The following is a 26,813-nucleotide window of genomic DNA, read 5'->3' on the forward strand; positions in this document are numbered from 1 at the left end:
GGCCAGGGGGAGTCCGGTGCAGGTCCCACGTTAGCATGCCTCCACTCACAAGGGGCGCTAAAACAATGTTGTTACGTAATATTGTATTTTATCTTTACCTGTTCTTTTTACTGTTTTCCCCTGCTTTTATATTCATTCTATGCATTCTATTCTATATGTTTTTATATATGTTTTTATATTCACTTAATGTTCTTATTCCTGTTGTAAAGCACTTTGAGCTGCATTTCTTGTATGAAAGGTGCTATATAAATAAAGCTTTACTTACTTACTTACTTACTTACTTATACACTTATTAAAGTCTAATTTTAATAAATTCATATTCACAATTTGTTTTCATAATGAAAGTATATACATGTCTAGCTACTTGTGACATTCTTGGATATAACACAAGAACTGCTGGAAGTGAGAGGAAAATGTGTTATTGCACGCACGCGCGCGCGCACGCACACCCACACGCGCACACACACACACACACACACGCACGCACGCACGCACGCGCGACACACACACACACACACACACACACACACACACACACACACACACACACACACACACACACACACACACACACACGCGAATATCTGAAGGTAGTCGATCCATAAGGACACTCTCAGGACTCCCTGCTCGTGAGTTAAGAAATGATCAACTAGTTTCGGGTTGGGCCATACCAACTGTAGCTCCCTCTGAGGTAGAATGGGTGTATCCCTGACATTTCCGTCGCTTAAAGCATTAGAAGCAGAGGGCGATCAACTGAAGTTGAGTCACATAAATCACACAGTAGTATGTTTTCTCTAAATAAAAATGGTCTTTTAGAAGATGTGATTTAATAAACAAAAAAAACACACACACATCTGTATCCCTTTCTCAGGTCCACCCCTGTGACTCACAGCTCTGTCCCCCTGCAGCGCCCGAGGCTGGGCGAGCTCACCTGGCTGCTCGCGCCACCCGCATACCTCCGCCGACAAAATGGAGTTAATGGTGTTACCTGTGTGAGGACAATAACGACAGACTTGTGTTTACTTACTCGGACTACCAACGCCTTACTTCTGAACGTGGATGAATTAGTACATGTTTTTGAGGGATTATACCGTTTTGCCGAGTTTTTGTTAAAACTATATCTATCTTCAGAGGACAATAAAGACAATGTTCCTGTGTGTCGTCGTGACCGTGCTAATGGCAGCAGGTAATATGTCTCTCTGAAGGGAGGGCCCTGGGTGTCTGCTGGGAGCTGTTGGTGTTTGAAAATAACATGCTTTTGTGTATCAAATAATCCCTTGATATTGACACAAGTTGTTTACAAGTCATTTTGAGTTAGGTTAGTGAATTGATTGAGTCATGTGAGCTTGATTTTTATTCTTCACATGACATTTTCTTCACATTATGGAAAAGCCAGGTGTGGTGTTGTTGTGTGGGATCTCGTTTTGTCAGACGTATTTTATTTATTTTTATTTAACCTTTATTTAACCAGGCAAACATGTAAGAACAAATTCTTATTTACAAATGCAGCCTGACCAAAAAGCAATGGCAGTACTCATCAAGTACTTGATCATGATCAATTCAATGTTTGTTTTTGTTGTTTTTTTGGTCAATTAAATAATATCCATGCTATTTTGTTACACGTCATTTCATAGATCATAACATGTCGTAGCCATAATCTGCGACAAACTTTCCTATCCTGAACGCAGGCTGTTCACAGTTCAGGTGATATCCAGCACTGTTAGGCTTTGTTACCACTACCTACCTACGGTCATTTAAACATCCTCTCCGGTCAGGAATAACAATACTTCAATAAGAAATAACATGCTCAAGAACTGTCATAATCAAACCACTGAACCATTCCATATGGTCACTGCGGGTCATTCAGAGGGTTTCTCTCCGTTGAAGTGGAGATCCCAGCTACGAGACAGCTTCTGGAGAATAACAACAGGTCAACAATAGCGCTTATAGCCTATTTGTGTGGTAGACCTTCATGTTTTCAAGTGGGAAGTGATCCGGCCTGTGTCCACGTTAGAGTAGAGTCAGTCAGTGGCCTGGTGACTCACTCCACCCACTCACTCCAGAGTGATACCAGTCTGCCATGATGAAGGATCTCTCTGGTGCCTAAAGACTAGGGCAACTTCCTGCCACTCCCTAAGATCAGTCAGTCTAGTCATATTAGTGGATTGGAATTTGGCAAATAAACCAAAACAAAGATGATGACCCACATTTGAGAGAAGGAGTGGGTAAGCCCTCATTTAAAGTTGTGTTCCCACTCACTCGGTAGGGTGAAGAAGAATATTGATAACCTGTTATGATTAGACTAGTGAAGATAGCAAGGGGCTTGTTGTAGTGCGTGAAATGGAATGAGGAATACCGTTAGTGGAGGTAGAAAACGGAGGATGGCCTCATTGTAATGCATGGAAGGGACTGAGGAATGGCATTCCCTTTATGCTGATTTCTACCTCCCCTGGATTGGACACACATTATCCCCTTAAAAAACCCTCTGAATTGTCCTCACCCTGTTTCTCCCTGCTCAGGCTCCACCATGGCCATCTCAGTCCAGTGCCCCGTGAAGAGGTATATAGTCATCCTGTTCCAGCCTGTCACACTCACCTGCAACTATGAGACGTCCTCCAACGACCCCCTGATCACCTGGAGGTACAAGTCCTACTGCAGGGACCCCATCTCAGCAGCGCTTAACCCCAGCAGTGCAGAAAACATCATATCCTCCAACAACCCCAACTATGACGCCAACATCGAGTGCGCTGACAGCCTGAGGACGGTGCGCATCGTGGCCTCCAAGCAGAGGAGTGCTGTCAGCCTTGGTACAGACTATCAGGGACGCAAGATAAGCATTACAGGCAGTGAGTTTGGATCGTACCTTTTGCATGCGTTGTTGTTGTTGTTGTTGTTGTTGGTGTGTGTGTGTGTGTGTGTGTGGACAAGATCATACTATTTCCACACCAGCCCCCTGTGTCACAGTGGCCCCATCTGTTGTCTTCTCAAACATCTCTCCTATGTGTCTCTTAGATGCAGACCTGAACATTGCTCAGACAGCATGGGGGGACAGTGGCGTCTACTACTGCTCTGTGGTGTCAGCTCAGGACCTAACAGGGAACAGCGAGGCTTACACTGAGCTGATAGTACTCGGTGAGTGGCATCCCTCAGACCTCCTTTGACCTCTGACCTGACCTCTGACCCAGGAGACTGTGGTGGGTGGACTCCTGACCTACCGCGAACCTGCTCCAACACTTTCTGCAGCAGCGCGAACAGTATAATACTTTTGGTTCGACTATGCCGGAACAAATTAGATTACGGCGTCCGCCAAAGTTGCGTTATGTATGGGAAACACTGTCTGACCTCCCCTAACCTCTGTTTGTCTATCGCTCCAAACCAAAATAGGCCTACTGTTCTCGTAGAGCCAATCACTCCTTTACTCTGTACTACTTTCCATTAGGTATATTAAACAAACAAAAACAAGTGTAGTTGTAGCAATTGTCAGGTCTAAAATTATCTTTAGAAGCCGACACAACGTACTGACACAGCTATTCAACTCCTGTTTGGATTTTAGCAGTTGCTTTTCCCACTTGCTTAAACTCCAAGGAAATCTGGTCTCTCACTGAAGTGAGATTTCTCTGAAATGAACCATATCGTGTTCATTTTGAAGTGCTTCATGAATCAATCTCATGAACCACTTAGCAGGAGCTCCCGCAAGCGGGACCAATGTCTGAAGGAGACTCAGGGAGGCAGAGGTGTGGTCATTCTGTCTGAAGGAGACTCAGGGAGGCAGAGGTGTGGTCATTCTGTCTGAAGGAGACTCAGGGAGGCAGAGGTGTGGTCATTCTGTCTGAAGGAGACTCAGGGAGGCAGAGGTGTGGTCATTCTGTCTGAAGGAGACTCAGGGAGGCAGAGGTGTGAAGGAGACTCAGGGAGGCAGAGGTGTGAAGGAGACTCAGGGAGGCAGAGGTCTGAAGGAGACTCTGGGAGGCAGAGGTGTGGTCATTCTGTCTGAAGGAGACTCAGGGAGGCAGAGGTGTGGTCATTCTTGATACCAAGTACCAGGGGCTCTTTAAAGTAATTGTCGCCTTATCTTTCTTTCGCAGAGAGAAAGTCAAACACCACTGACCTCCTGCCTGAAATTGACTTACTGGTTATGGAAGGTACACAAGCCCTTTAATGAGTGCCCTGGTATTATATTATATTAGTTTCAGGAGAATAGAATGACTATAGACCCCTTTTCATATCCCTCTTGGCTGCATGAGACTACATGGTACATGAATGAATGAATGAATGAATGGTCTTTATTGTCATTAATACAGTACAGGTACCATACAACGAAATTTAGGAGGGGGGGCTCCCCCGGTGCTTGGATTTTTTTAAAAACTAAAAACAAGAAGGGAAAAGAGCTGGTTTACATAAATAAAGTCTATATACACTATCCACTATACTATACTACTATACTATACAATAAAACACTGTGCTGTACTCTATGCTATGCTATAAATATCCTAACATTTCCTATCTTTGAACCTTATGTACACAATAATAATAATAATAATAATAATAATAATAATAATAACTTTATTCATATAGCACTTTACGTCAAAGTGCTTTACAAGTACAATAGGTAAAAAAACAACACATTTTAAACAATATAAAAACAGCTATTTCAATGTAAAAAACACACAATTTCGCACCACAAATATAATAGGTAAAAACAAAAAATTTAAACAAATTTAAAAACAACTATTTCAATTTAAAAACACACATAAATTACAACAGCACAAAAAAACAGCCTATGACATGTAGACAATGCAAAACAGGTGGGTCTTTAGCTTATTTTTAAACACTTTTACTGATTCTGCCTGTCTGATACAAGGGTTGTCATATTGCACATAGTATTATTGCACATTCATTTAAAGTGTCGCTGTTTGCAGGTTTGAAATGTTCACAGTTGTGTTTCAATATTGCACTTATGATTACAATCTAGTAGCTGCCATCAAATTGTCTAGATTGGTGAGTGGCGACACATCTGGCCAGTGTGGTTGAATGAATAACATATGAAGTGTGTTACTGTCTAGGTGTCGGCTAGTGTGGTGTAAATATAGCAAATGAGTCTGTAAACCGTTAAGCCTTTTGAACAACATAGAACAGTGTAAATCAGGACGTATAATTGGATTTATCACGCTAGATGAGCAAAAAAAAAAAAGAAGCTCCACACAAACCTTGTTTAGACTTGTCCTCAAATAGTTTCAAGTTGATTTGTCATTACATCATATATGAGTATACAATGCAACAAAATGCTTGCGGAAAAGCAGCTCTACAACATCAACAATACAGTATAATAAATATAAAAAGTAAACATAAATATAAGCACTAAAGGTAATGTAAGTAAAGTGTAAGGTGTATAGTGCAGGAGTTCACTGAGTGTCACTGAGCAGAGGAGGGTTGTTGGTATAATCCGTGGGAGGGGGGGGGGGGGGGGGGACAGCAGAGCATGTTCTTGATGTATAGAGCATGTCCTTCTCTTGTCGTAGGTTGGCTTACATTGTTGCAGTTAGAGGACATTCAGCACATGTTGCAACACCAAAGCAGATAAGGAAGCATAAGCTAAACAAAGACTTGCACTGTACATGATACTGTCTACAGTTTTCAGCAGTTTTATCGGCCATGGCCTATGCCATTTTCCAGAGAGAGGTTTGAAGGGAATATACTCGTTTTATACTGTTGATCTTTGCTTGTCTGTTCGGCTCTCTGCTTAGACTGCTTGTCTAACAGAAAACATTGTATCTGACGGGAAACCAGTTTATCTGGTTTCTCTGTTCTCTAAATTGCGCCTGTCTTGTTAACCAGTGTTTGTTTATAACTTGCATTTGCATGATATATCTGACTAAAGAGTACATTTCAGCCTCCTCAACAAATAAAATATTCTATCAGCCAGTGATCAGTAGACTGGGGGCCGGTTTCACAGACCAGGCTAAAGTGACTAAAAACAGAGCCTCTGCCAATTTTAGTTCACTTCCTGTTTTCAACAGAGCCTAGGGCAACCTAGTGCGAACATGTTGTAGGATTACACGTTAATGTTTAACCACAGCCAGTGTCCAGTGCAGAGATGCATGGTTTCATTTTGAAGTGGCACATAGCTTGCATAATAATTGTGATTTCTCTTTATTTATGTATACTCTCTCTTCGTCCTTCTTCTCCTCCCCCAGACTGGTTGCTGGTGGTGCTGGTGGTGCTCGGCTTCCTGCTGCTGTTGATTTTCATAGGCGTCTGCTGGTGCCAGTGCTGCCCCCACACCTGCTGCTGCTACATCAGCTGCCCCTGCTGCCCCGAGACCTGTTGCTGCCCCCGGGCACGTAAGTACTAACACACCCACCCGCCTTCCCTCTGTACCAAGATCCCACATCACCACCACCTATCACATCACCACCACCTACCACATCACCACCACCTGTCACTAGCCACAACGGAGTTCTATTGTTGTCCTTTTGTGCCAAACAAGGGGGTAGTTGAAAAACATGGGAACTTCACAGACTTGAGACTACGACATTCTGCGACAGTATCCTAACCCTGTCAAATCTCCCTTTCTCATTCCACAGTGTACGAGGCTGGCAAAGCTGTGAAGGCGGGCATACCCAGTCACTACGCCCCAACCTTGTATGCCCCCAGCATGTATGCCCAGCCAGCCTACGTAGGGGGGAACGCCATGCCCCTCCTGCCCATGCCTCACGGGGTCGGGGGTCCCCCACAACACCCCAACGGCTACGGCCGCGAGTATGACGGAGCCAGCTCGGGTGAGAAGAACAACTCCTCGAATTTGACATTCCGATGACGGCGATGACATTAAGAGACTCAGAATTAAACTGTGACTGAACTTGAACATATTGTTATTGTGAAATCTTTTTGTTTGTTTTTCATTTCTCTGTTGTAAGTTGATGCTGTTGGGGACAGCACCAAGATGTTGTAATCTCCATGTCAACCGACTTTGCAGAAGATGCTTTTAGAGGCGGTCGTACTGTGTATTTGTCATGCTGAGAAATATTGTGCCTTTGTTTTCTGTCGGCAGTCGGACACGGCTCTCAGGTGCCACTGCTTCACGACCAGGACAATGGAGGAGACCCTAGTGAGTGGCTAAACCCACCAAAACAAACCCTCAATCTGTTTATTTGTCATGTATAGTATTTTTAATGTCTTAAAAAAATACCATGTCTGTATAATAATAATAATAATAATAATAATAATAATAATAATAATAATAATAATAATAATAGTAGTACAAAAAAAGAGATATCCACAATCAGATCCACATTCATGCTGTGGCTTCAGTGTTCACCAATGTCAACAACTCTGACTCACATCTCCTCGTCCCCTCAGCTCGGAGCGGATACCGTATCCAGGTAGATCCAGACGGGAACGCCACGCGCGCCATCTACTACATGGAGAGGGAGCTGGCCAATCTGGACCCCACGCGGCCCGGCGATGCTGCTGGGAAGTATAACCGCTGTGAGTCCTGAACCTACAACCTCCCATGACATCGTTATTTTTATTTTTTTACTAGGTGCTAATCAATCTCTCTCTCTCTCTCTCTCTCTCTCTCTCTCTCTCTCTCTCTCTCTCTCTCTCTCTCTCTCTCGCTCTCTCTCTCTCGCTCTCTCTCTCGCTCTCTCTCTCTCTCTCTCTCTCTCTCTCGTACATATCCCCTCTCTCAGTGGATGGGATGAGTGAGGTGAGCTCCCTGCATGATAACCTGGACCCCCGGGGCCGTGGTGGCGGGCGCCCTCAGCCCCCGGCCCTCTCTACCGTCTACGACCGCGACGAGGCCATGAGCACCATCAGCAGCGTGTCTCAGCATGTCCATCGCCGTGACGACTACCCACGGCGTGGGGGCGGGGCCTCCAGTGACCACATGGGTGCCCGCGGGCGTTCCCGCTCCATGGACAACCTGGACGACATCAGCCATCGCTACCCCCGAGACCCCCGCGAAGACCATGCTCCCAACCGCCGAGAGGGAGGAGCCAGAGGCAGGAGAGGGTGAGGATGGTGTCATGTCACTTTTCTCATAGTCACCATTCAATTGGCATGGCTAGTTCACTCTATATTTTTTTTTTTTTAAACTGGTGCACCTCCAGTTTGACACATTTGACTAATACAACCTCATTGCTCTGGTAATGAGGCAACACATTGTTGTCGTCATAATGACTTGACCCATTGTTGTTCTGTCCTCTCAGCTCTGATGATGATCTGAGCAGCAATGCTCGTAGTGGTTACGACCGTAACTATGACGACCGCAGGCCACGTGACTACTCCCCTGACAGCCGTCGCCGTGCGGGCAGCCCTGCCAGTGGGCTTCAGGGGAAGCGCAGTCGTAGCCGTGACGACCTGATGGATATGGAGCGTGATAGGGAGCGTGGACGTGGTGGTGGTGGTGGTGGTGGTGGTGGTGGTGGCGGCGGCGGCGGCAGAGGGCGAGACGCCTACGATGACAGCTTCCTGCGGGAGGCCATGGAGAGGAAGAAGCTTGGTGAGCAGCAGAGGGCACGGAGCCGCGAGCGCCTGGACAGCGAGAGCGACCGCTCAGACCGAGGCAGGGGCCCCCGCGGACCGCCCCCCCTCCCCATGTCCCCGCCCTCAGCCTACCCAGACCGCCGTGGCTATGACGATGGTCATCTGCCACCACCCTACAGCGATCAGGAGAGCATATCGTCCTCCAAGAAGAGCAACCTGCGCAAGGTGAGTCACCGCAGCGATGCGAGGGCGTGGCTTGCTGTGCTGTGGGTTATTTTGTAAGCACTCTGCACCATTCAAACTCATTTTCTCCTGTTTTCACAAATTTTCTCAAATGCCCTATTCTAGGGTTGGGGCGGTGTGGAATTTTTGTCATTATTATTTTCACACGAAAACGACAGAAATGTGATGCATGTTTCAGTTTTATAACAACATCAGAAACAGAATAGTGAACCAGCCCGCGTTCATTCCAATGTAATCATCATCATCATCATCAACGCTGGGTGACGAAGGGGCGAGAGAAACAAAAATGTTACAACAAGATGGCAGCTACTTCACTGGAAATGAGGATAATATCTTTCACTACAGTATCTGAAATAAACACTATTTTCTATGAAAAAAAACAAAAGACACTTTCTAAACACTCTTACTAACCAGCTTACCAAGTTCGCGTTTGCGCGCACGCGCGTGTGTGTGTGTGTGTGTGTGTGTGTGTGTGTTTGCTGAGCATGTGAGGAAGGTAGAGAGAATGATGAAACTTTTTTAATCACTAGTGATTAGATTACATTTCTCCTTCCTTCTTGCTAGTCTTTGCAGCCTAGAATATGAAACACCCACTGACGACGTCACTGTTCTACGTTTTGGTTCCCGCTTGAGAACCACTATTTTCTGGTTCCCGCTGCAAACCAACTTTTCAGGCTCCGAACCAATTTGTTTTCGGTCTGAACGCACTGTATGTATTTTCAGGATAACTCACTTTTTTCCTTTGGTGCTAGATGTTGTTAGGGAGTGGTTACTATGCTCATAGTACAGTATTACCACTCCTCTTTGTGTGTTTGGTCCAGTGATAACAGAGAGCAATTCTCTTCTTTTCTTTTTCTCAGAATGGAGCAGTGAGTCGTGAGAGTCTGGTGGTGTGAGAGAAGTGAGAGTAAAAAATAAGAAAATAACTATACACCTGCTGTGAGTGAGCTGTTTGCTAACACCTGTCTGTAAGGAACCTATGGTTATGGATGTAGACTGTAAATAGTATTAATGTTAACATGCCATAATGATTTTTTAATATTGTATATCAGAACTCTATCAATAAATACACTGGATATGTATGTACAAATGAACTTCATGGGGAAACAGATATTATGTTATATTATTATTATTATATTGCAGTAGTTATATGCCTCTCATTTACATTGTGGCAGCCGTAAGTGCCTTTTAATCATGTTCTTTATGTACAGAAATGTTTTCTCTGAAAAAGAAAATATAGCTTTGACGTGCAGTAACCAAGACTTAATTGAGGTACACTGTAATGACAGTTTTTAAATAAATACCTTCAGAGATTTCTTTAAATAATTTCTAACTCTTTTTAACCTCCACAACATGTCATGTGATCTTACTGTCAGTGTGAGCATGAATTTAGATTTTTATGGAGACGCTAAAGCAAGTATTAATTAATGTTGACTTATTTGCTGTGAGGCATCATTCATTCTTTTTAAGAAAATAATACTGTACATTTCAAAAGTAATAGATTTTTAAAATTAGCTGTGATAGTAGCCACATTGTTACACTGCGTAGATTGTGTTTCGAGCTGTAAGTATGGCATAGTTGTGTCTGTTATTTAGCTTTCATTTGCTACTAATTATGTCATTTAAAAAATATACATTTTATACTTCTCTTTAAATCTTAATGTACTATGTACATATAGTACTGTGTTGTACAGTCTACTTGTAATAGCCACTGTTAGAGCCGTGTTTACTGTGATGTGTGCAACAAACAACATTTTACAATAAAGCTTTGAAAATATATTCATGATATTGTCTTCTGTTATTAGACATGCAGTCCTCTGTCTTCCCACCGGATGTCACTGTCTTGTTTCTTTGTAATTAAAAAGCTATTATTATATTATGTTGGAGTGCTGAAGGTATCATGTAGGGAATGTGGGGGCGGGTAGAGGTAGTGTCTGTCTTGAGGTAGTTCCGGGGGAGGGGGTGGGGTGTCGGCGGGAGGGGGGGACTATTCGATTATAGTCTATAGATTGGTCCTGTTAAGTTCATGTAACACTACAGTGAAGAATTCCCCCTGCTTGTCCCCTGCTTAATACATCCAGCATATTCTGAGGTTTGCTGTGTCACTCAACCTCTTACAGATCTAAATGATGAGAGCTAATATAAGACATTATGATTAGAGTGACATTCATTTGTTCTATCATCACTTACTGTGAAATCAAATCATACCTTACTTGCCATATTTTTTAATGATCTTACATGTCACACAAGGGTAGACTTTTAGAGAGTGAAATTGCCATCTGCCCTTTTTATGCTCGTCATTTTACCAGTGCCACTTGATAGTAGCCAACAGTGTAAATTCAACACAATTGTGTGTGATGTGTCCCATGGGTATGAAAAAGTATGAACATATCTAATAAAAACATGTAGACTGATACTACTTTGTCTCCAATGTTTGTTAAACTGCTTCTTAAAAGGAGAGAGAGATGGAGGGAGGAAAGGAAGGAAGGAAGGAAGGAGGGAGCAGGAGAGATGCCAGAGGAGATGAGGACTAGCTGGCTCCTATCTGCTTGGCATTGCAGCTAAGCTCTTCACTGGGTACAGATCAGCTGACAAGGTAAGAGCTATGCCCTAGGGCTTGTGTACTTATCATCACTGTTTTTAGCTTTTGCAAATCAATTGAATAGATGTTTGATTATTGTCTTACTGTCTCTAGTCATTGATTTACTCCAGTAATCAGTTTCCTTGACAGGAATAATAGTGCTCTGGCTTATTGATATCATGAAAAATGGTTGTCTTTGTCTATTGTCTCACTTTAGTTTTTTTAACACATTAATTTGACAATGATCCCAATCAAGTTACTATACGTTCCATAAAAAATCCACAACTTACAGTACTTATCACAATTAACTTTAAAACTGATCTTTCGACAGCTAAGCCTGACTATAGGTGCAGAATACGTGTCCTGTCTCTTTCGTATGTTTCAGCACATTATTTGTCTCTGCTGTGGCTGTCACATGCAGGCTTTAGTGACGGGGTGAGTGTGACAGAATGAGTGTTGTACAATTAGACTTTGAGACATATCAGAGAGGCAATGGAAAATATTCGTTTAGCCTTATAGTTTGACCTTGTTGTCATAGCCAGATTCTGTAAAGTCTACAGTGTAAACGCTGTTGGGGCTTCATACTACTATAACAGAGCGGCATTGTGTTGAAAAACAAACAAGATATTTTTTACCTTGCCTTTAAGACACACAGATGTTACTATCAAGGTAGTAATTCATTCAATAGATTGAATGTGGTGGTCTGTAAGCAGACCTATATTCGACATGATAACACAACATGAATGTGAATTAAGAACACAGTTTCATATGCCACTTTATTTATTTCATGTTTTTTTTATGTTGTATTCCATGTAACTAATGAAAAGATGCTGCTGTCAATGAAATGAAATGGTAGAACATCAATTATATGAATTCTCAATCGGGTGATTCCTTTACGTTAACTGAGGAAGGGTCCTTTGAGACAATAGAAACCAGTTGTTCATGATTCAACATATCTTAGCTTAGTAGTAAAACACAGCGTCAACCTAATTTCAAAAGAATTGAGGCCCTTGGGGACCCAGAATAGGGTAGAGGATGCCAAGTGGAACACAGATTGGGGGGCAAAATTCCCATGGGGAGTGAAGTCCCCTGTTACACAGGGACTGGGGCCAGTTGTGACTGGGTGTAGCAGTGTGTCACGCCCAAACCGGGCCAATAATCCAGTGACCAGATTCTCTCTGACATAACAGTAACTAGACCAGATGGACATATTGTAAACATGTTCACGCCATCATAAAATCAGACTGGGTCACTATGCGTACTGAAAAAAGGAAGAAATGGGTCACAGCATCGTCCTATTGGAAGATACTCCCTCATTGTCATACTGTATGTTACTCAATGGGTGATGAGGTTGCATGTATAGAGGATGTTTTCATAAAAACATTTTTAAAGGATATATTTTTCCTGAGTGACGCAGTCTCACTCATATCTTTCATTGTATTGGATAGAGATAGTGAAGAAAGTAAAGTAAAGAGAAGGGGGCATGTCAGCAGGGCATGAGCCGGGTTCGAACCCATGCCAACATAGTAGATTGAGGTACAGAGAGTGAGGTACAGTACTGACACCTGTTGTTGGAATGGTACTACCCCGATGATACAAGCATTCCAATAACTCTCTGTCCATTATCAGACGAGAGACATCCATCTGCCCTGTCCACTGTAGTAGTAGAGGACTGGAGGACAATGGCTTCTTTCTCTGTTTGTGTTCTCTCACCCCTCTCTACCTCACCATCTCTGTCCAGCTCAAGCCCCAAAACCCCCACAAACGCCTACATCATACACCACAGTCATGACATCATACACCACAGTCATGAGCTAACACAGTGGGAAGGTGTGTGTGTGTGTGTGTGTGTGTGTGCGTGTGTGTGTGCGTGTGTGTGTGTGTGTGCGCGTGTGCGTGTGTGTGTGTGTGTGTGTGTGTGTGTGCGTGTGTGTGTGTGTGTGTGTGCGTGTGTGCGTGTGTGCGTGCGTGTGGGCATGTGCGTGTGTGTGTGTGTGTGTGTGTGATTTTGTGTTCATCGTGATGGTGATTGGGGACTAGGAGAACCAGAAACCTGATTCATTTGTCAATACTGCCATCACCAAACAATGACAGATGAATGCGAGAAAGAGAGAGAAAGCAGGGCAATGGGGAGAATTAGCTAATGCCGCCAGAAGCGAGCAATCCAGAATGAGAGAAAGGGCAAGAGAAAGGGTGGGTGAGTGAGAGAGAGAGAGATATATAGATAGATAGAGAAAGAGAAAAGAGCGAGAGCAGAGAAAAGGGGATTGTTGTGATTTAAAGACAATTATCTGTGCACATGGACTTCCCAGTGTTGTGCGGTGTCAGGCTCGAGCTGTGCTGTGCTGTTCTGTTCTCTCAGCAGGACCTGTGAGACAATGGCCACTGTGTCAGGAGTGGGCGGATGGGCGGAGGGGTGGGTGGAGGACTCTTGGGGGGGTTGGGGGGGTTCAGTTCAGGGGCCCAGGGAAGCAGCTCGCTAGGCCATTGTGTTCTGCCAATACATCTCCATAGGATGGGCAATCTATTGCATATTTATTGTTATCGCAATATGGATAGTGTGTGATAAACCTGTTGTTTGATTTCAGCGATATCCAATGATGTTTAATCTCCAGACCTTGTTTTTTTCACCTGTCACCCCACTTATCTGCAGGCCCAACCACACATTAACCAATTACATGTCGCCCGTGTTGCAGCAAATGTAGCCTAATGTACGTACCTGTGTCTGGCTCATGTTCTTTGGCTCCAAATTGGAGAAAACTTTTCCACTGAACTTGTTGCCTTCAACTGCTGACAGGTTTGAAAGTACAGGGTCTTAGAGAAGGACATTATATGGGACTTTTGAGTTTTCTATGGTTCATCGGCCGATGAGGCAGGAGGTGATGCAAAGGAAGTGATGCGGTTTGAGGAGTCACATGACTGAATGCCTGCAATCACTGGTCCAGTATAGTTCAGTCACAGGCCAAGTCGGGTGACCTACTTACTTTTTACTTTCTGTTGGTGTCATTGGTGAGGGTCGTACAAGTCACGACTGAGGGATTAACTGCTGTCATAATAAGATACAAATAAGACACAATATATAATATGTAATTATTGAGAGGAGTTATAGTACTGTATAGCTAACTGTTGTTGGCCAAAGCTATTAAAATCCAGTCACGTTTCATTGGTCAGGTTTGGTAGCAGCCACAAGTTATTCACAGTTCGGAGGCTGTGCATAATAGATATACAGTATATCACATCTTGACCTCTCAGGGGTCAAGAGGGGTCTGGTAGTATCTAAAAAACGACCAGTGTTTCAATGCAATGACATCGTCATATTGACCTCCGTGTCTATCGTTGCCCTGCCTGTCCATCTCACCAACTCCCCCCCCCGCGCGCGCCCCCGACAGGACCCCCGCCCTTCCTTGCCCTTTGGCGCATTGACCTCGGAATAAACAAGGACACAAGGACGGCGCACTCCATCAATCCAAAATAAACGAATATGCTTGGTTCCATCCAGTGTAAACTAAATAAATGTGCTGGATGGAAAGGCCTCGGGGCTCAAAGCCTCACCCATATTTGTTGAGGCGAGTGGGAACAGTGAGGGTCATTGTGGCCGGGGCAGAGCGGGGTGTGAATTTATGAATGGCTGGGCCTTGGGGCGAAGGCAAGGAACAATGCTGGTACACTGAGGGACTGATTTCCATATGGGGGGGGGGGGGGGGGGGGGGCAGGGGGATGGAGGGGTGGGGGGCAGTTTATCCTCCCCTCATGGGGCATGGTACAGAGTGTGGCGAGAGATCTTGGTTGCAGAGGGGTGACGTGACGCTTAGCGTGTAGTGTATGTGCGTGTTGGGGACTGGACAGGCTGTTGGCACTGCTGATATAGTGAAGCAAGTCAGGAGAGGGAGAGGAAGGCCTACACACTCACCTACACACAGTCCACAGGTGAGTAATAGCACTTCAGCATCTCAGAGCTTGAATTTGTTGCTGTTTAAAACAAATAAGAAAGAAGATAAGGAGTTTGTTCAGTGTTCTTTTGGTCTCTTTGTGTGTTGTCTTTTGTAAGATGATTACTTAGTTTGGAGGAGTGACTGGAGATACCTGGTATACTCCATGTTGATCTACAGTCAATGTTCTCAGTGAAGTTGAGGGTCTGTGGACCAGTATGTGTGTGTGAGTGTGCTCACTCAGTGCTTTCGTTAAGAGAAACAATAATACAGCGTGTCTTTTTTAATAATCATTAGTTGTGTTGAATATTTCAGCAAACTGGTATTGAGAAGACATGTGATGTGAGTCAGTTAGTGTGTGTGTGTGTGTGTGTGTGTGTGTGTGTGTGTGAGCAGGGTCTGCTGAGAGCCTAGCCAGGCAATAATTACATGACAGATTTTCGTCCCTGTGCCATGCAGATATGAGCACTTCCTGTGTTACCCAATGTGTCTCATATTGTGACCCATATTCGGGTAGAATATTGAACAGATTTGTATTTTCAACTTTAACAGATTCAGTGGCTCATTGTGCCTTAATGTCCGTAATCTGTGTGCCCATTTTTGTGAAGCTGTGTTAAGGGACAGATATATTGTTTTGAGCATCTCTCTGACCATCATCCAATCGTTTTTAGCTATTTTCTCATCCCTTGTGTCCTCCCCTTAACAATCTGAAAGGACTGTTGGTATGTGTGAGCAATTGGGTGGAAACCTATCTAGTCCTTGATGCTATTGGTGGTCCTAAAGCAAGGGAGATAAGGGAAGGAAGGCTTTTGGAAGGATTGAGGCAAGGCTATACATGTTTTTGGACTTCAGGATCTTGGCCTCCTGTCCATTGGGCTGAGCAGGTGACTGCTCTGTTTGTCGCCCCCTACTGGGCAGGGCGGAAGAGAAAGTGCTCTAATGAGAGAGGGGGCCTGTGGTTCGCCATCTGCCCACTGTGCTGGGGAGCACTGAACTGGTCCAGTGACACAGGGTTGCCAGGCAGAGGATTCACACATAGATATGCAGACAAACAAACAAACAACAAAACACAAGCACGCAGACACGCACACGCGCGCACACACACACACACACACACACACACACACACACACACACACACACACACACACACACACACACACACACACACACACACACACACACACATTCTTATACATAAATACACACAAATGCCTATACATACATACATACACACACGTGTGCATACAAACATGTCAGTGTCCTGGAAAACCCTTGTTTTTCAGGTTTTTGGGTATGTTTATATCTGAAAGCTTCCATTTTCCTCCATATGCTGTGAATTTGTTGTCTCTATAACCAATGAAATTCATTCAAAAATGTCATCAAGAAATGATAGACCTGATAGAACAACACCTAATTTCTCAATTCCTGAAATGTTTGTCTCTAAGCTCTGCATGACTCAAACACAAACACACTTCTTGTACATGGTGTCGCTCACATTTTACCATTTGATGTGAAAATCAGGACTCGTTCCCAAAGACATCATTGGAGTGCACTTCATAGTTAACTGTTCTTTAGCAGTAACATAGCAATCAGTCATTCTGACAGGGAGAAACCATGATACAATTTTTCTGAGACTGTGGTTAGACTGAGTGGATGGTGGTCTGTGTGTGTGTGTATGTGTGCGCGTGCGTCTGTGTGCATCCATGCGTGTGTGTGTGTGTGTATGTGTGTGTATGTGTATGTATGTATGTATGTGTGTGTGTGTGTGTGTAAAGTGGGGTGGGCCTGGCCCCTCGCAGCTCAGAGTGCCGTGTGTAGGTGGGAGAGCGTGCGTGTTTTAAGACCATCTGCTCCTCAGAGTATTTTAGTGGGAGCCTGGGCTTGTGGACCAGCGCGCGTCAGAGGCAAACAGCAACGCAAGCTGTGAGCGGGCCTGTTCCGGAAAATTCCTCCAGTTTTTCCCTCACACAATGGGCAGTGTTCCTCATACAGGCTTTCCTTTATTCCTAGAGGAGACCAGAGAGCATGCACATATAAATATATATATATATACATATATACAGTATACAATATTAACAATACTAATTATCTTGGCTTGGTCTCCATAACACAGTTTGTATTTTGTATGGCCATTTGTGATTTCGCAAAAGTGTTGTGACCTGTTTGTGCCTTTTATTGGTTCTCTACAATCTCACTGTTGCACTGTAGCCCGTCATAGACATAGTGATGGTTTCAGGGTCATAGACATAGTGATGGTTTCAGGGTGTGACTTGATAACGTACTGAACGGATGTATGAGTCTATATCATTAGCTAATATAATTATTATCAATAATATAACAATCTTAGTAGCTCTGAGAAAATACTGCCCCTGAAAATATTGCCTGTGGGGGGGGGGAGAAGGTCACATAGCTGCTATGATGCCGTAAGGACTACAGTGTGGAGTGTGTTGGCACGTGGTGTGCTGAGTGTGTGTAGGGGGTATGGCATGCTGTGTATTCATTTGTACAGGCTCCAGACTGTGAATGCAGTATTCACTCCACCAACCTCCCCCCACCCTGCCCCACTCAACCCCCATCCTCAAGGGTTAGTGGAGGGATTCCCTTGAAAACATTGCTTGGTGGATGCCATCCCTTGGCCCCTGACCTCATGGCTCTTGTAGATCAGTGAGTCATGGCACATATACAGCTGTCACTGTGATGAACAACCCCCCTCCCCCCGAACATGAGGTACACTGACTCCCAGTATCTGTGTACCGACCCCTCCCTCCTCCCTCCACATACCCCCGTAACTGTGGGCACTCAATTTACCCTCTGCACCACTGCTGTTTGCACATACATATTTATACATACCTCATTTTTGATATTAGTCTCTAAATTATACATCCATATACACCATACTGTACATATCATCCCTTAACTATACATAGTTTATTGTTATATACCTACTACCTACTGTACTTATCATACTGTACTTATCATTTCATAACTGTAAATATCCTATTTTATTGACAGTATCAATATCATCAACTATTTGCACTTCTGGTTGGATGCTAAACTGCATTTCATTGTCATTGGTATTTGTACACTGCCATGACAATAAAGTTGAATCGAATCTAATCTAATATACTGTCATGATAAAAAAATAAAAACATTTAAAAAAAAAAGGTTCCACACTGAAATAAAAGTGTCCTTTGTAGCATTGATATGCAAAGTAGGAGGTCTACTTCGCTGCCTCTTGGACCCTATTGCCATCCCACACAGACATGCCATAGCAGAGAAAACATTTGGTGTGTTTTGAATGGTATTATAGGCGTCTAATGGAATGCCCGAAACATGACTTAGAACCAACACCCACAGACTTATTTTGTGACAATCAACACATTTCAACACATTTTCCCCCATTCGTTTATTTGTTGGAGTCACTCTTCCTTTTGACACTTTTGCTTTTCACATTCAACCAGCACAGCTTTTCACACTTACTCACTTGACTACTGAACAACATTAGTCGCGGTGATGTAATGACTCACATTCCGTTACCCAGGAGTTGATTGCTCTTTGTAGATAGATCAGAACAGGAATGTTTTAATAATGTTACCAATGATTCATGATTGACCTGATCATGAGAGCCAAGAGCCTAGCCCATGGTCTGAGAAAGAGAGAGATACATCAGGGCAGAGCAGGAGGGGACAGAGGAGAGGAATGCGTGGAGTGGGCCTTGAAACAGTGAGACAAATGTCTGTATCCATATTCAAAACTGCCCACGACACACATTCACATAGCCTGCAGCTATCACACAGTCTCTCTTTTCCCCACTCTCCCTCTGTCTCTGTCTCTGTCTGTCTCTCTCTCCCTCTGTCTCTGTCCCTCTTTCTTCTCCCTGTCCCCCTGCCCTTGCCCTCCCCACAGAAACAACCGAGAACCATTCTCGCCCCTGTGGAGACAAGGAACCAACCGCACACTCTGGGAGAACGTAGAGGCCGGCAGAAGCGAGAGAGAGGGAACCGCGAGGGAACCGGAGCCTGGTGCTGAAGCTGGTGTGAGGCAAGTGGTCTGTGGCTGCAGTCTGAGCGTTCGTTCTGTGCTGACCGTTTGTCCGCCCATCAATGGTGCTCTTGTTGTTGTTGTTGGCAGTGGTGTCAGTGCCCCGCTACCCCCTTGGGTGCCCTATTCTGTTGCCCCCCTGCCATGGCTGATGCATTGCCCCTCAGCTCGGAGACACAGCCCCTCTCTTGGCTTTTGTGAAGTGCAGATGGTAGAGCTTGACGCAATGTTTTAAGGAGTGTTTTTTAAAGGCATCCGTGTCACAAGCCACTCACAGTGCATAATGGGTTTGGTGTGACCAGGGCCAAGCTAGTTATGAGATCAATGAGTTGTGTGTGTGTTGTGTGTGAGAGAAAGAGAGAGAGTTTGTGTTGTGTGTTTGTGCCTACATAAATGTGCAGAACAGCATAGCATTGGCATCAGCCTATAATACCCTCTTCCTGTCTCCAAAACAAACAGAATTCGCCCCTATTTCCCATATAAACACAGCTGATCAGCCGGGGGGGCTTTCTAATGTGTTAATCATTGAGCTTTCAAATACAATCCACTCTTAGGCCTACCATCTGCACCCACCGTCTGCTCCAGTGGGGCTGGGCTAAAGAGTCTTAGTGTTTGCCTCCTTAGCATGTATGACACAAAGGGGGAGACACAGACTGGTAGATACAGTCCAAACAACCAATCGACCCAAATGACGAGTGTCAGGGTGACGCCATTGTGTGGTGGTGGATAGCGGCCTGGGTTAGTGTGTCATGATGCTGAAGAGGGCCAACAGTGACTGTCTGTCTGACTGTCTGTCTGTCTGTCTGTCTGTCTGTCTGTCTGTCTGTCTGTCAAAGGCCAGAGGCTTACGTACTGATCATACCATATATGGTCATACCATAATGAGTGACTCTACTGACACTCACACTGTGGCCCTGTGCGGGGGCCCTAACAGCTGCAGGTGTGTGTGTGTGTGTGTGTGTGTGTGTGTGTGTGTGTGTGTGTGTGTGTGTGTGTGTGTGTGTGTGTGAGTGTGAGTGTGAGTGTGAGTGTGAGTGTGAGTGTGAGTGGGCCACTGAGGGGCTTGTGCGTCGCAGGCAGGGCTTATGTCATCGCCTGATGCTGATGTCACTCTTCGTTTTTTTCCGTCTTCAGAGTAGTGGAGGGAGAGGGCTGTTGAACTGTCTGGGTGTGATTGGGCGCCCCCTGCTGAGCTGAAAGAACTACTACTGCCAAGCTAAGGAACCTGAGTCTTAGCTACTTCCCGCTATCTGCAAATCAAGGTGACCCAACTTTTTACACATTTTGATCGAGCCTATATCTTTGTACCCTACACTAAAGAACAGGAATTCCATCGCTTTAAACTAGGACTGTGATTTGTGATTTGGGAAGTTGCTTATGTTGCTAAAACTGTAAAGTTAATTGAGGTCTGTTGTCTCTGCTCCAGGGGTCTAAGGTACAGGATTAAACAGAGACCATGTGGTATTTGGAGCTGCTTTTGCCACTGTTGCTGATCATCAAAGGTAACAAGGTTATATTTTTCTCATTCACTCTCCTTGGTGTTTCAGCCAGGCGTCTTGTATTAAATCACTTCATTGTCCAGGGGAGGCTGGTGGAGGTAGAAATCGGAGGACAGAATCATTGTAATGCATGGAATGCAATTAGGAATAGTATCAAACACCTGTGTTTTATACCATTACTCATTCCATGCAATACAATGTGTCCCCTCCTGGGGATCCCACTCTCAACTATTCAGCTGTTAGTTTAATAAATTATTCAAAATAGTGAGAAAACACAATCATGATGATGTGATTGATCATAAAGTCTCCCTCTATGTATGCCCAATAAACAAAGTGCCAAGGTAAAAAAGTAGAAGTTTGTCTTGATTTTGCCATAATGCACATCATTTCTTCAAGATCCTTTTTTACCAGGGGCTTTGACACAAGGTGAAAAAGTAAACACCTTTTAAAGGGTGTCAATCACACCTTTCTGTAAATATCCAGAATGCAACTGGGCATAAACTGGCTGCATGGCAGCAGGGGTCAGCCTGCTGTTTCAGTACCATTGGATGGCTGGCTGTCCTCCATCTTGGCTCAACCAAGCCCCTCTTACACATGCAGTGGTGCCAGTTGTGGGGTGTGGAGCATATGCTTCCTCCACAGGCCGCTCTGCTCTCACTATCCCCCCCATGGAAGCCACTCTTGGACACTTCCTCTCTTCTCTCCTTTTCTCATTGCTTATCCTTCCTTTCGGTGATTTCACAATGTTTATTAAAGGTCCAGAAGGTTTCATACACTGTATTTTGTTTAGTATGTTGACTACTCCAATGTTCTGTCTCTGGAAAGCTAAAATAGTAGGTAATGATGACTGTGTGCTGTGCTTCATGTGCTTGGATCTGCGTCTTCCAATATCTGGATTTGTTACCTCTCAAAAACCATATTTCAGTTTCCATCCTTCTCTCTCTTTCTTAGATGTTAATACCCAATGGAATGTATGGGTACCTCGGGACATCCAGGCCATGACTAACTCATGTGTGGTTATCCCATGCACATTTATGTACCCTTCTGCAATCCGGCCGTATCGTGGCATCCATGGTATCTGGTACTTTGGCCAGCCCTATCCTCAGCTATTCCCTCCTGTGGTGTTCAAGTCACGCACAGAGATCGTGCACGAGAGCTACAAGGGCCGCACCAAGCTGTTGGGCGACCTGCATCAGCGGAACTGCACCCTGCTCATTAACAACATTGGCACAGAGCATTCCGGACGTTACTATTTCCGCGCTGACCTAGGGGGCGCCAACATCTACACCTTCCCAGACTTCTCTGAGCTCAAAGTTCTAGGTAAGCTCAAGGTGCTAAGTAAGCTCAAGGTGCTAGGTAAGGTCAAGGTGCTAGGTAAGGTCAAGGTGCTAGGTAAGCTCAAGGTGCTAGGTAAGCTCAAGGTGCTAGGTAAGGTCAAGGTGCTAGGTAAGGTCAAGGTGCTAGGTAAGGTCAAGGTGCTAGGTAAGCTCAAGGTGCTAGGTAAGGTCAAGATGCTAGCTAAGGTCAAGGTGCTAGGTAAGCTCAAGGTGCTAGGTAACTTGCTGAGGGTGCTGGAGGGGCCTTTAAGTTAACTGTCCTATTTAGGTGCACAATCAGTGAACCTTCTGTGGTAAATATTGCCAAATAGAGGATTTGATGTATTTTTGAAGTCGCATATTTGACTATATCGACTTGTCCCCTCTTTGTGTCCTCTAGAACAGCCCAATATCGACATCCCTGAGGAGATTGTCAGTGACGAGAGCCTGGAATTGACGTGCTACGCTCCGGACAACTGCCCAGAAATGAATCCCGAGATCCAGTGGATGTACACAGACTACCTGCCCGAACCTGAGATCACCTCCGACTACGTAGAGGAGAGCAACACGGCCGTGCTTTCCAGCACACTCACCTTCACGCCCAGGCCCATGCACAACGGGCAGCTGCTGGGATGCAGGATCTACTACCCCAACACCACCCTTGTCTATGAGAGGCTCATCTCACTGGATGTGAAGTGTAAGTGATCCCATACCCGAAACTGTAGCTGTTCAGGTCAAGAGTCATGTTTTGACACAATATCCCCTGTTGCATGTGTTGCATGGTTGATTGAAGACAAAATGGTCCTGCCAAATTGTCCAATTCCATGTTTTCAGCCTCAATGAATTGGCAATAGGGTACATATATTTCTGCTTTTAGATAATCATTAATCCACCTCTTAATCCTCTCCTTAATCCCTAGACGCCCCCCGCTCAGTGTGGGTGAACGTGTCCAAAGAGGTAATGGAGGGCAGCTCAGTGACACTGCACTGCGAAGTGGACAGTAACCCCCCTCCAAGGATTTCCTGGATGTTTGGGGACCAGGAGCTGGTATGGGACACAGCCTTCAATGCCTCACTCTCCCTTGACGACGTGACACCTGCCCAGGAGGGCATCTATACCTGCGTGGGGGACAATGGTTACGGCGTCATGAACACTTCCATGTACCTGGCTGTCAAGTGTGAGTCTCCTGAAGAGTAGGAGGACACTAGATGTTCAAAATGGGTCAAATTTTTTTATTTTTTATTTCTCCTGTTCTATCTCTTATCCTCACTTTGCTCTATCGGCATTTCTTTCTTTCTTTCTTTCTTTCTTTCCTTCTCTCTCTCCATACCATGTCTCTTTCTTAATACCTGTCCTACCTTGTCCGTCCTCCGTGCAGACCCTCCCCGTGATCCCGTGGTGAACGGTTCTCTGACCGTGCTGGAGGGTTCCTCTGTGTCCCTGCACTGCAGCACCCAGGGCAGCCCCGCTCCCACCCTGACCTGGCTAAAGGACGGGGAGCTAGTGGGCATCATCACAGCAGAGGAGGTGTCCATACTGGAGCTGCTGGAGCTCACGCCTCAGGGAGACGGGCAGTACCGCTGTCTGGCTGAGAATGAGCACGGCCGTGCCAGCAGTTCCCTCAACATCACTGTTGAGTGTGAGTGGGTCATCATGACATAGGCTACTGGATTTTTATTTTTATTTTTAAATATTTTTCTATTGTCACTTTATTTTGTTGTTGTTGCTTGTGATGTGAGCTGCTGTAACGACTTAATTTCCCCTCTGGGATCAATTAAGTATCTATCTATCTATCTATCTATCTATCTATCTATCTATCTATCTATCTATCTATAATAAGTGCCATATCATACCGCTCTACTACATAATCAGTCACACCACACCATTCCCTCCTTTCTTTCCCCAGATGCGCCTATTTTCCTGGAAGAATCAAAGTGTACGGTGGTGAGAGAGGGTGTCCAGTGTGTCTGCATGGCGACTGGCAACCCTGAACCCACCATTGAGTTCTTCCTGCCTGACCTGAACATCACCATCAACGACACGGACGGCCGCTACAACTACTACACGCACACGGACGGCTACACGTCCACGGGCATGATCAAGCTGCGGGAGAAAGGCGAGCGAATGGGCAACGGAGGACCCGCCGTCAACGTACACTGTAGCATCACCAACATGTACGGCACAGAGAGCGTCCATCTGGAGCTGCAGCAGGAGAGTAAGTGGCACACGGACAGAGAATTAGGTTTATTACTATCTAGAGAACTTAACTACAGAATCATTAGGTTTATTACTATCTAGAGAACTTAACTACAGAATCATTAGGTTTATTACTATCTAGAGAACTTAACTACAGAAGCATTAGGTTTATTACTATCTAGAGAACTTAACTACAGAAGCAGAACATGACTAGGGTAGCAAGGGCAGTTCTGACCTGGCAGACATGAGTTGTAATGTGCAGTGTTGGCAAAACTATTGTTTGCAATTGCAAGCTGAATGGCACAATGACAGGTAATAGTGGGGGGCATCATCAACCGTCATTGCTATCAATGTACAGTAGGGCCAACTGTATCTTCACTGTGTTGTTCCTATGTCGTTTCAGAGAAGTATATGATGGCAGTGATAGTGGGCACCATTGGAGGGGTGGCAGTGATTGCCTTCATCATCGCTGCCGTAAGATACGTTGGCCACAATAACAAAAAGTGAGTATCGCTCGCGAACTGAGGGAGAGGGCGACGCGAGTCACAGGTGGTATCATTTTTCCTCCCGTCACTGTTTTGAATTCACGATAAGAAAACACGTACTGTAAGCCTAGTCATCCATTCTAAAACACCTCTATGTACTGATGAGTGAATGATTGATCGACTGACAGAGGTGAGAATCACGGCCATAACCTCAGACCAAGTTGAATTGATTTGCCAATCCCTAGTGCCCGTTAAAATAAAAATAAAAACTTCTGAGATTGTTGGCTATTGGCAGACTAACCGTAAGTTTGCAGGCTAAATTCCCCACCAGCTCTGACACGGCTTTGTATCCTTGATCTGCTATGCTAAATACAGCCAAGGCAGCGTACTTGCTTTAACCTACGGTGCTTCACATCATATTTGGGTTCGGGTTAAAGCAAGCTTTATACAACATCATATTTGGGTTAGGGTTAAAGCAAGCTTTATACAACATCATATTTGGGTCAGGGTTAAAGCAAGCTTTATACAACACATCCCTCCAGGACAGGGAGTGAACTCAGCAACTAAACCCATGAAATAACAACCTCCTCAACCACATGTTAAATCGGCCTCGAAATTAACCTCGTTAGGAAATGGCCCTTGTTTTAAAATGGATGCCCAGGCTTGGAGTGTCGACCTGGAGTTAGTGGCAGTGAGACCGAGTCTGATTATGTGACTCCGTCCCCCCAGAGAGAATGGCAACCCTGGGCAGGACCTGGTCTCTAAACTGGAGAATCCAGCGTTGTACTACAGCGCAGTCAAGAAGGACAAACAAAGTCTGAGGAAGAAAGTGGTGAGACATGTTAATGATGATGATTATGATGATTATGACAATTCTTCTCTGATGAAGAATGAGCAGGATGACCAATCTTAGATCAGTCTTAGACTGGAAAATGGTTGTAACTGGCAGCTGATAGTATGCCTTATCTGTGTTACAAAGACGCCTTGTGAATTCAATGTCCCTTTTTGATATACAGCATTTGGTAATAAAAGCTTAGTTTCGTGCCGTGAAGATTTTTGTAAACTGTCAAACGCCAAGTGACTACCTTAAGATCAGGAAAGTTAAGCCTAGAACCAGTCTCTTAAGTCCCTCCACCCAATCTGTCCCACTACCAATTGAGTAGCTCCGGCCATTGCCTTTCCAAACCACTGTTTTCTCCTGCTTCATCGCTTCTCTGCGTTTTTTCTGTCTCTGTTTCTCTTCCTTAACTCTTGCACAGCTTAAGACTGAGCTGCTGGGCTCAAAGTTTAACTCCATTCTAGAAGAGAGCACGGTAAGGTTCCTAAACACACCAACCACTTTAAAAAGAAAAAACAAGAAGCACAAGTCTTAGTGATGGACAGCATCCCCCATACATTGCAGCTTCTTTGTTCTGTATTACCTTTTTTCCATGACTACTGTTGCATGGCTGCAGTTGATGCTAACAGGATATGCTAAACTGCCTGAATCACCTTGTCTGAGCCTATTCTGACCGATAATCACTAACACCTTCCACTCATGGTGCTGTATCATTCACCAGTATTGTTCCTTACGGTTGTCCGTGATCTAAAGTGACAGTGACACCAGAGCGATGGCCTGTGGACTCTGAAAGGTCCCTCTGTCTTTCTCTCTGCAGGGAGAAGAGGGGGATTATCAACCTGTGGGCTCTATGGCAGACCTGGAGAGGCAAGAGCTGAACTACGCTGCCCTGGAGTTCATCGGGGGGAGGTCCAGGGAGGGGGCCTCAGGGAGGGGGGATGACGGCAGCGACTACACCGAGATCAAGGCCAAATGAATCGCGATCCTTCCCTAACGCCTCGGCCATGCGGGACACAGTGGCAGACACGCCCCCCCCACTCTCACGTCCACCCCCTCGACTCTCTCCCCTTCCCCTCTGGACGCCATCCTTCACACAAAGATCCAACCGTCTCCCCTCGTTCCTGATTCATCTCATCTGACGTCCCCTTCAGTCAAACTCCCTTCCAGCAGGGGGCGCCCGAGTCAAACGACGC

At 45.0% G+C, this 26,813-nt stretch overlaps 2 protein-coding genes across 2 annotated transcripts; both read left to right on the forward strand.

The window, feature by feature from the left end:
• The first annotated feature begins 853 nt into the window (after positions 1-853).
• Positions 854-10,490, forward strand: LOC308165949 (lipolysis-stimulated lipoprotein receptor-like). Its single transcript, XM_080540157.1, has 10 exons — positions 854-1,186; positions 2,520-2,846; positions 3,013-3,132; positions 6,195-6,341; positions 6,585-6,779; positions 7,052-7,108; positions 7,360-7,488; positions 7,695-8,016; positions 8,214-8,715; positions 9,594-10,490. Exons 1-10 carry the CDS (start codon positions 1,147-1,149, stop codon positions 9,627-9,629), a joined length of 1,875 nt encoding a protein of 624 aa, XP_080396283.1. The 5' UTR covers positions 854-1,146; the 3' UTR covers positions 9,630-10,490.
• A 10,252-nt stretch (positions 10,491-20,742) lies between these two features.
• Positions 20,743-26,596, forward strand: mag (myelin associated glycoprotein; the record flags this gene model as incomplete). Its single annotated transcript, XM_080540318.1, has 10 exons — positions 20,743-20,788; positions 21,737-22,105; positions 22,502-22,798; positions 23,021-23,278; positions 23,480-23,740; positions 24,008-24,316; positions 24,701-24,800; positions 25,512-25,614; positions 26,042-26,095; positions 26,438-26,596. 10 exons carry the CDS (start codon positions 20,743-20,745, stop codon positions 26,594-26,596), a joined length of 1,956 nt encoding a protein of 651 aa, XP_080396444.1.
• Between the last annotated feature and the right edge of the window lie 217 nt (positions 26,597-26,813).

The sequence above is a fragment of the Nansenia antarctica genome (assembly GCF_963989245.1).
Source record: "Nansenia antarctica genome assembly, chromosome: 10".
NCBI lineage: Eukaryota > Metazoa > Chordata > Actinopteri > Argentiniformes > Microstomatidae > Nansenia > Nansenia antarctica.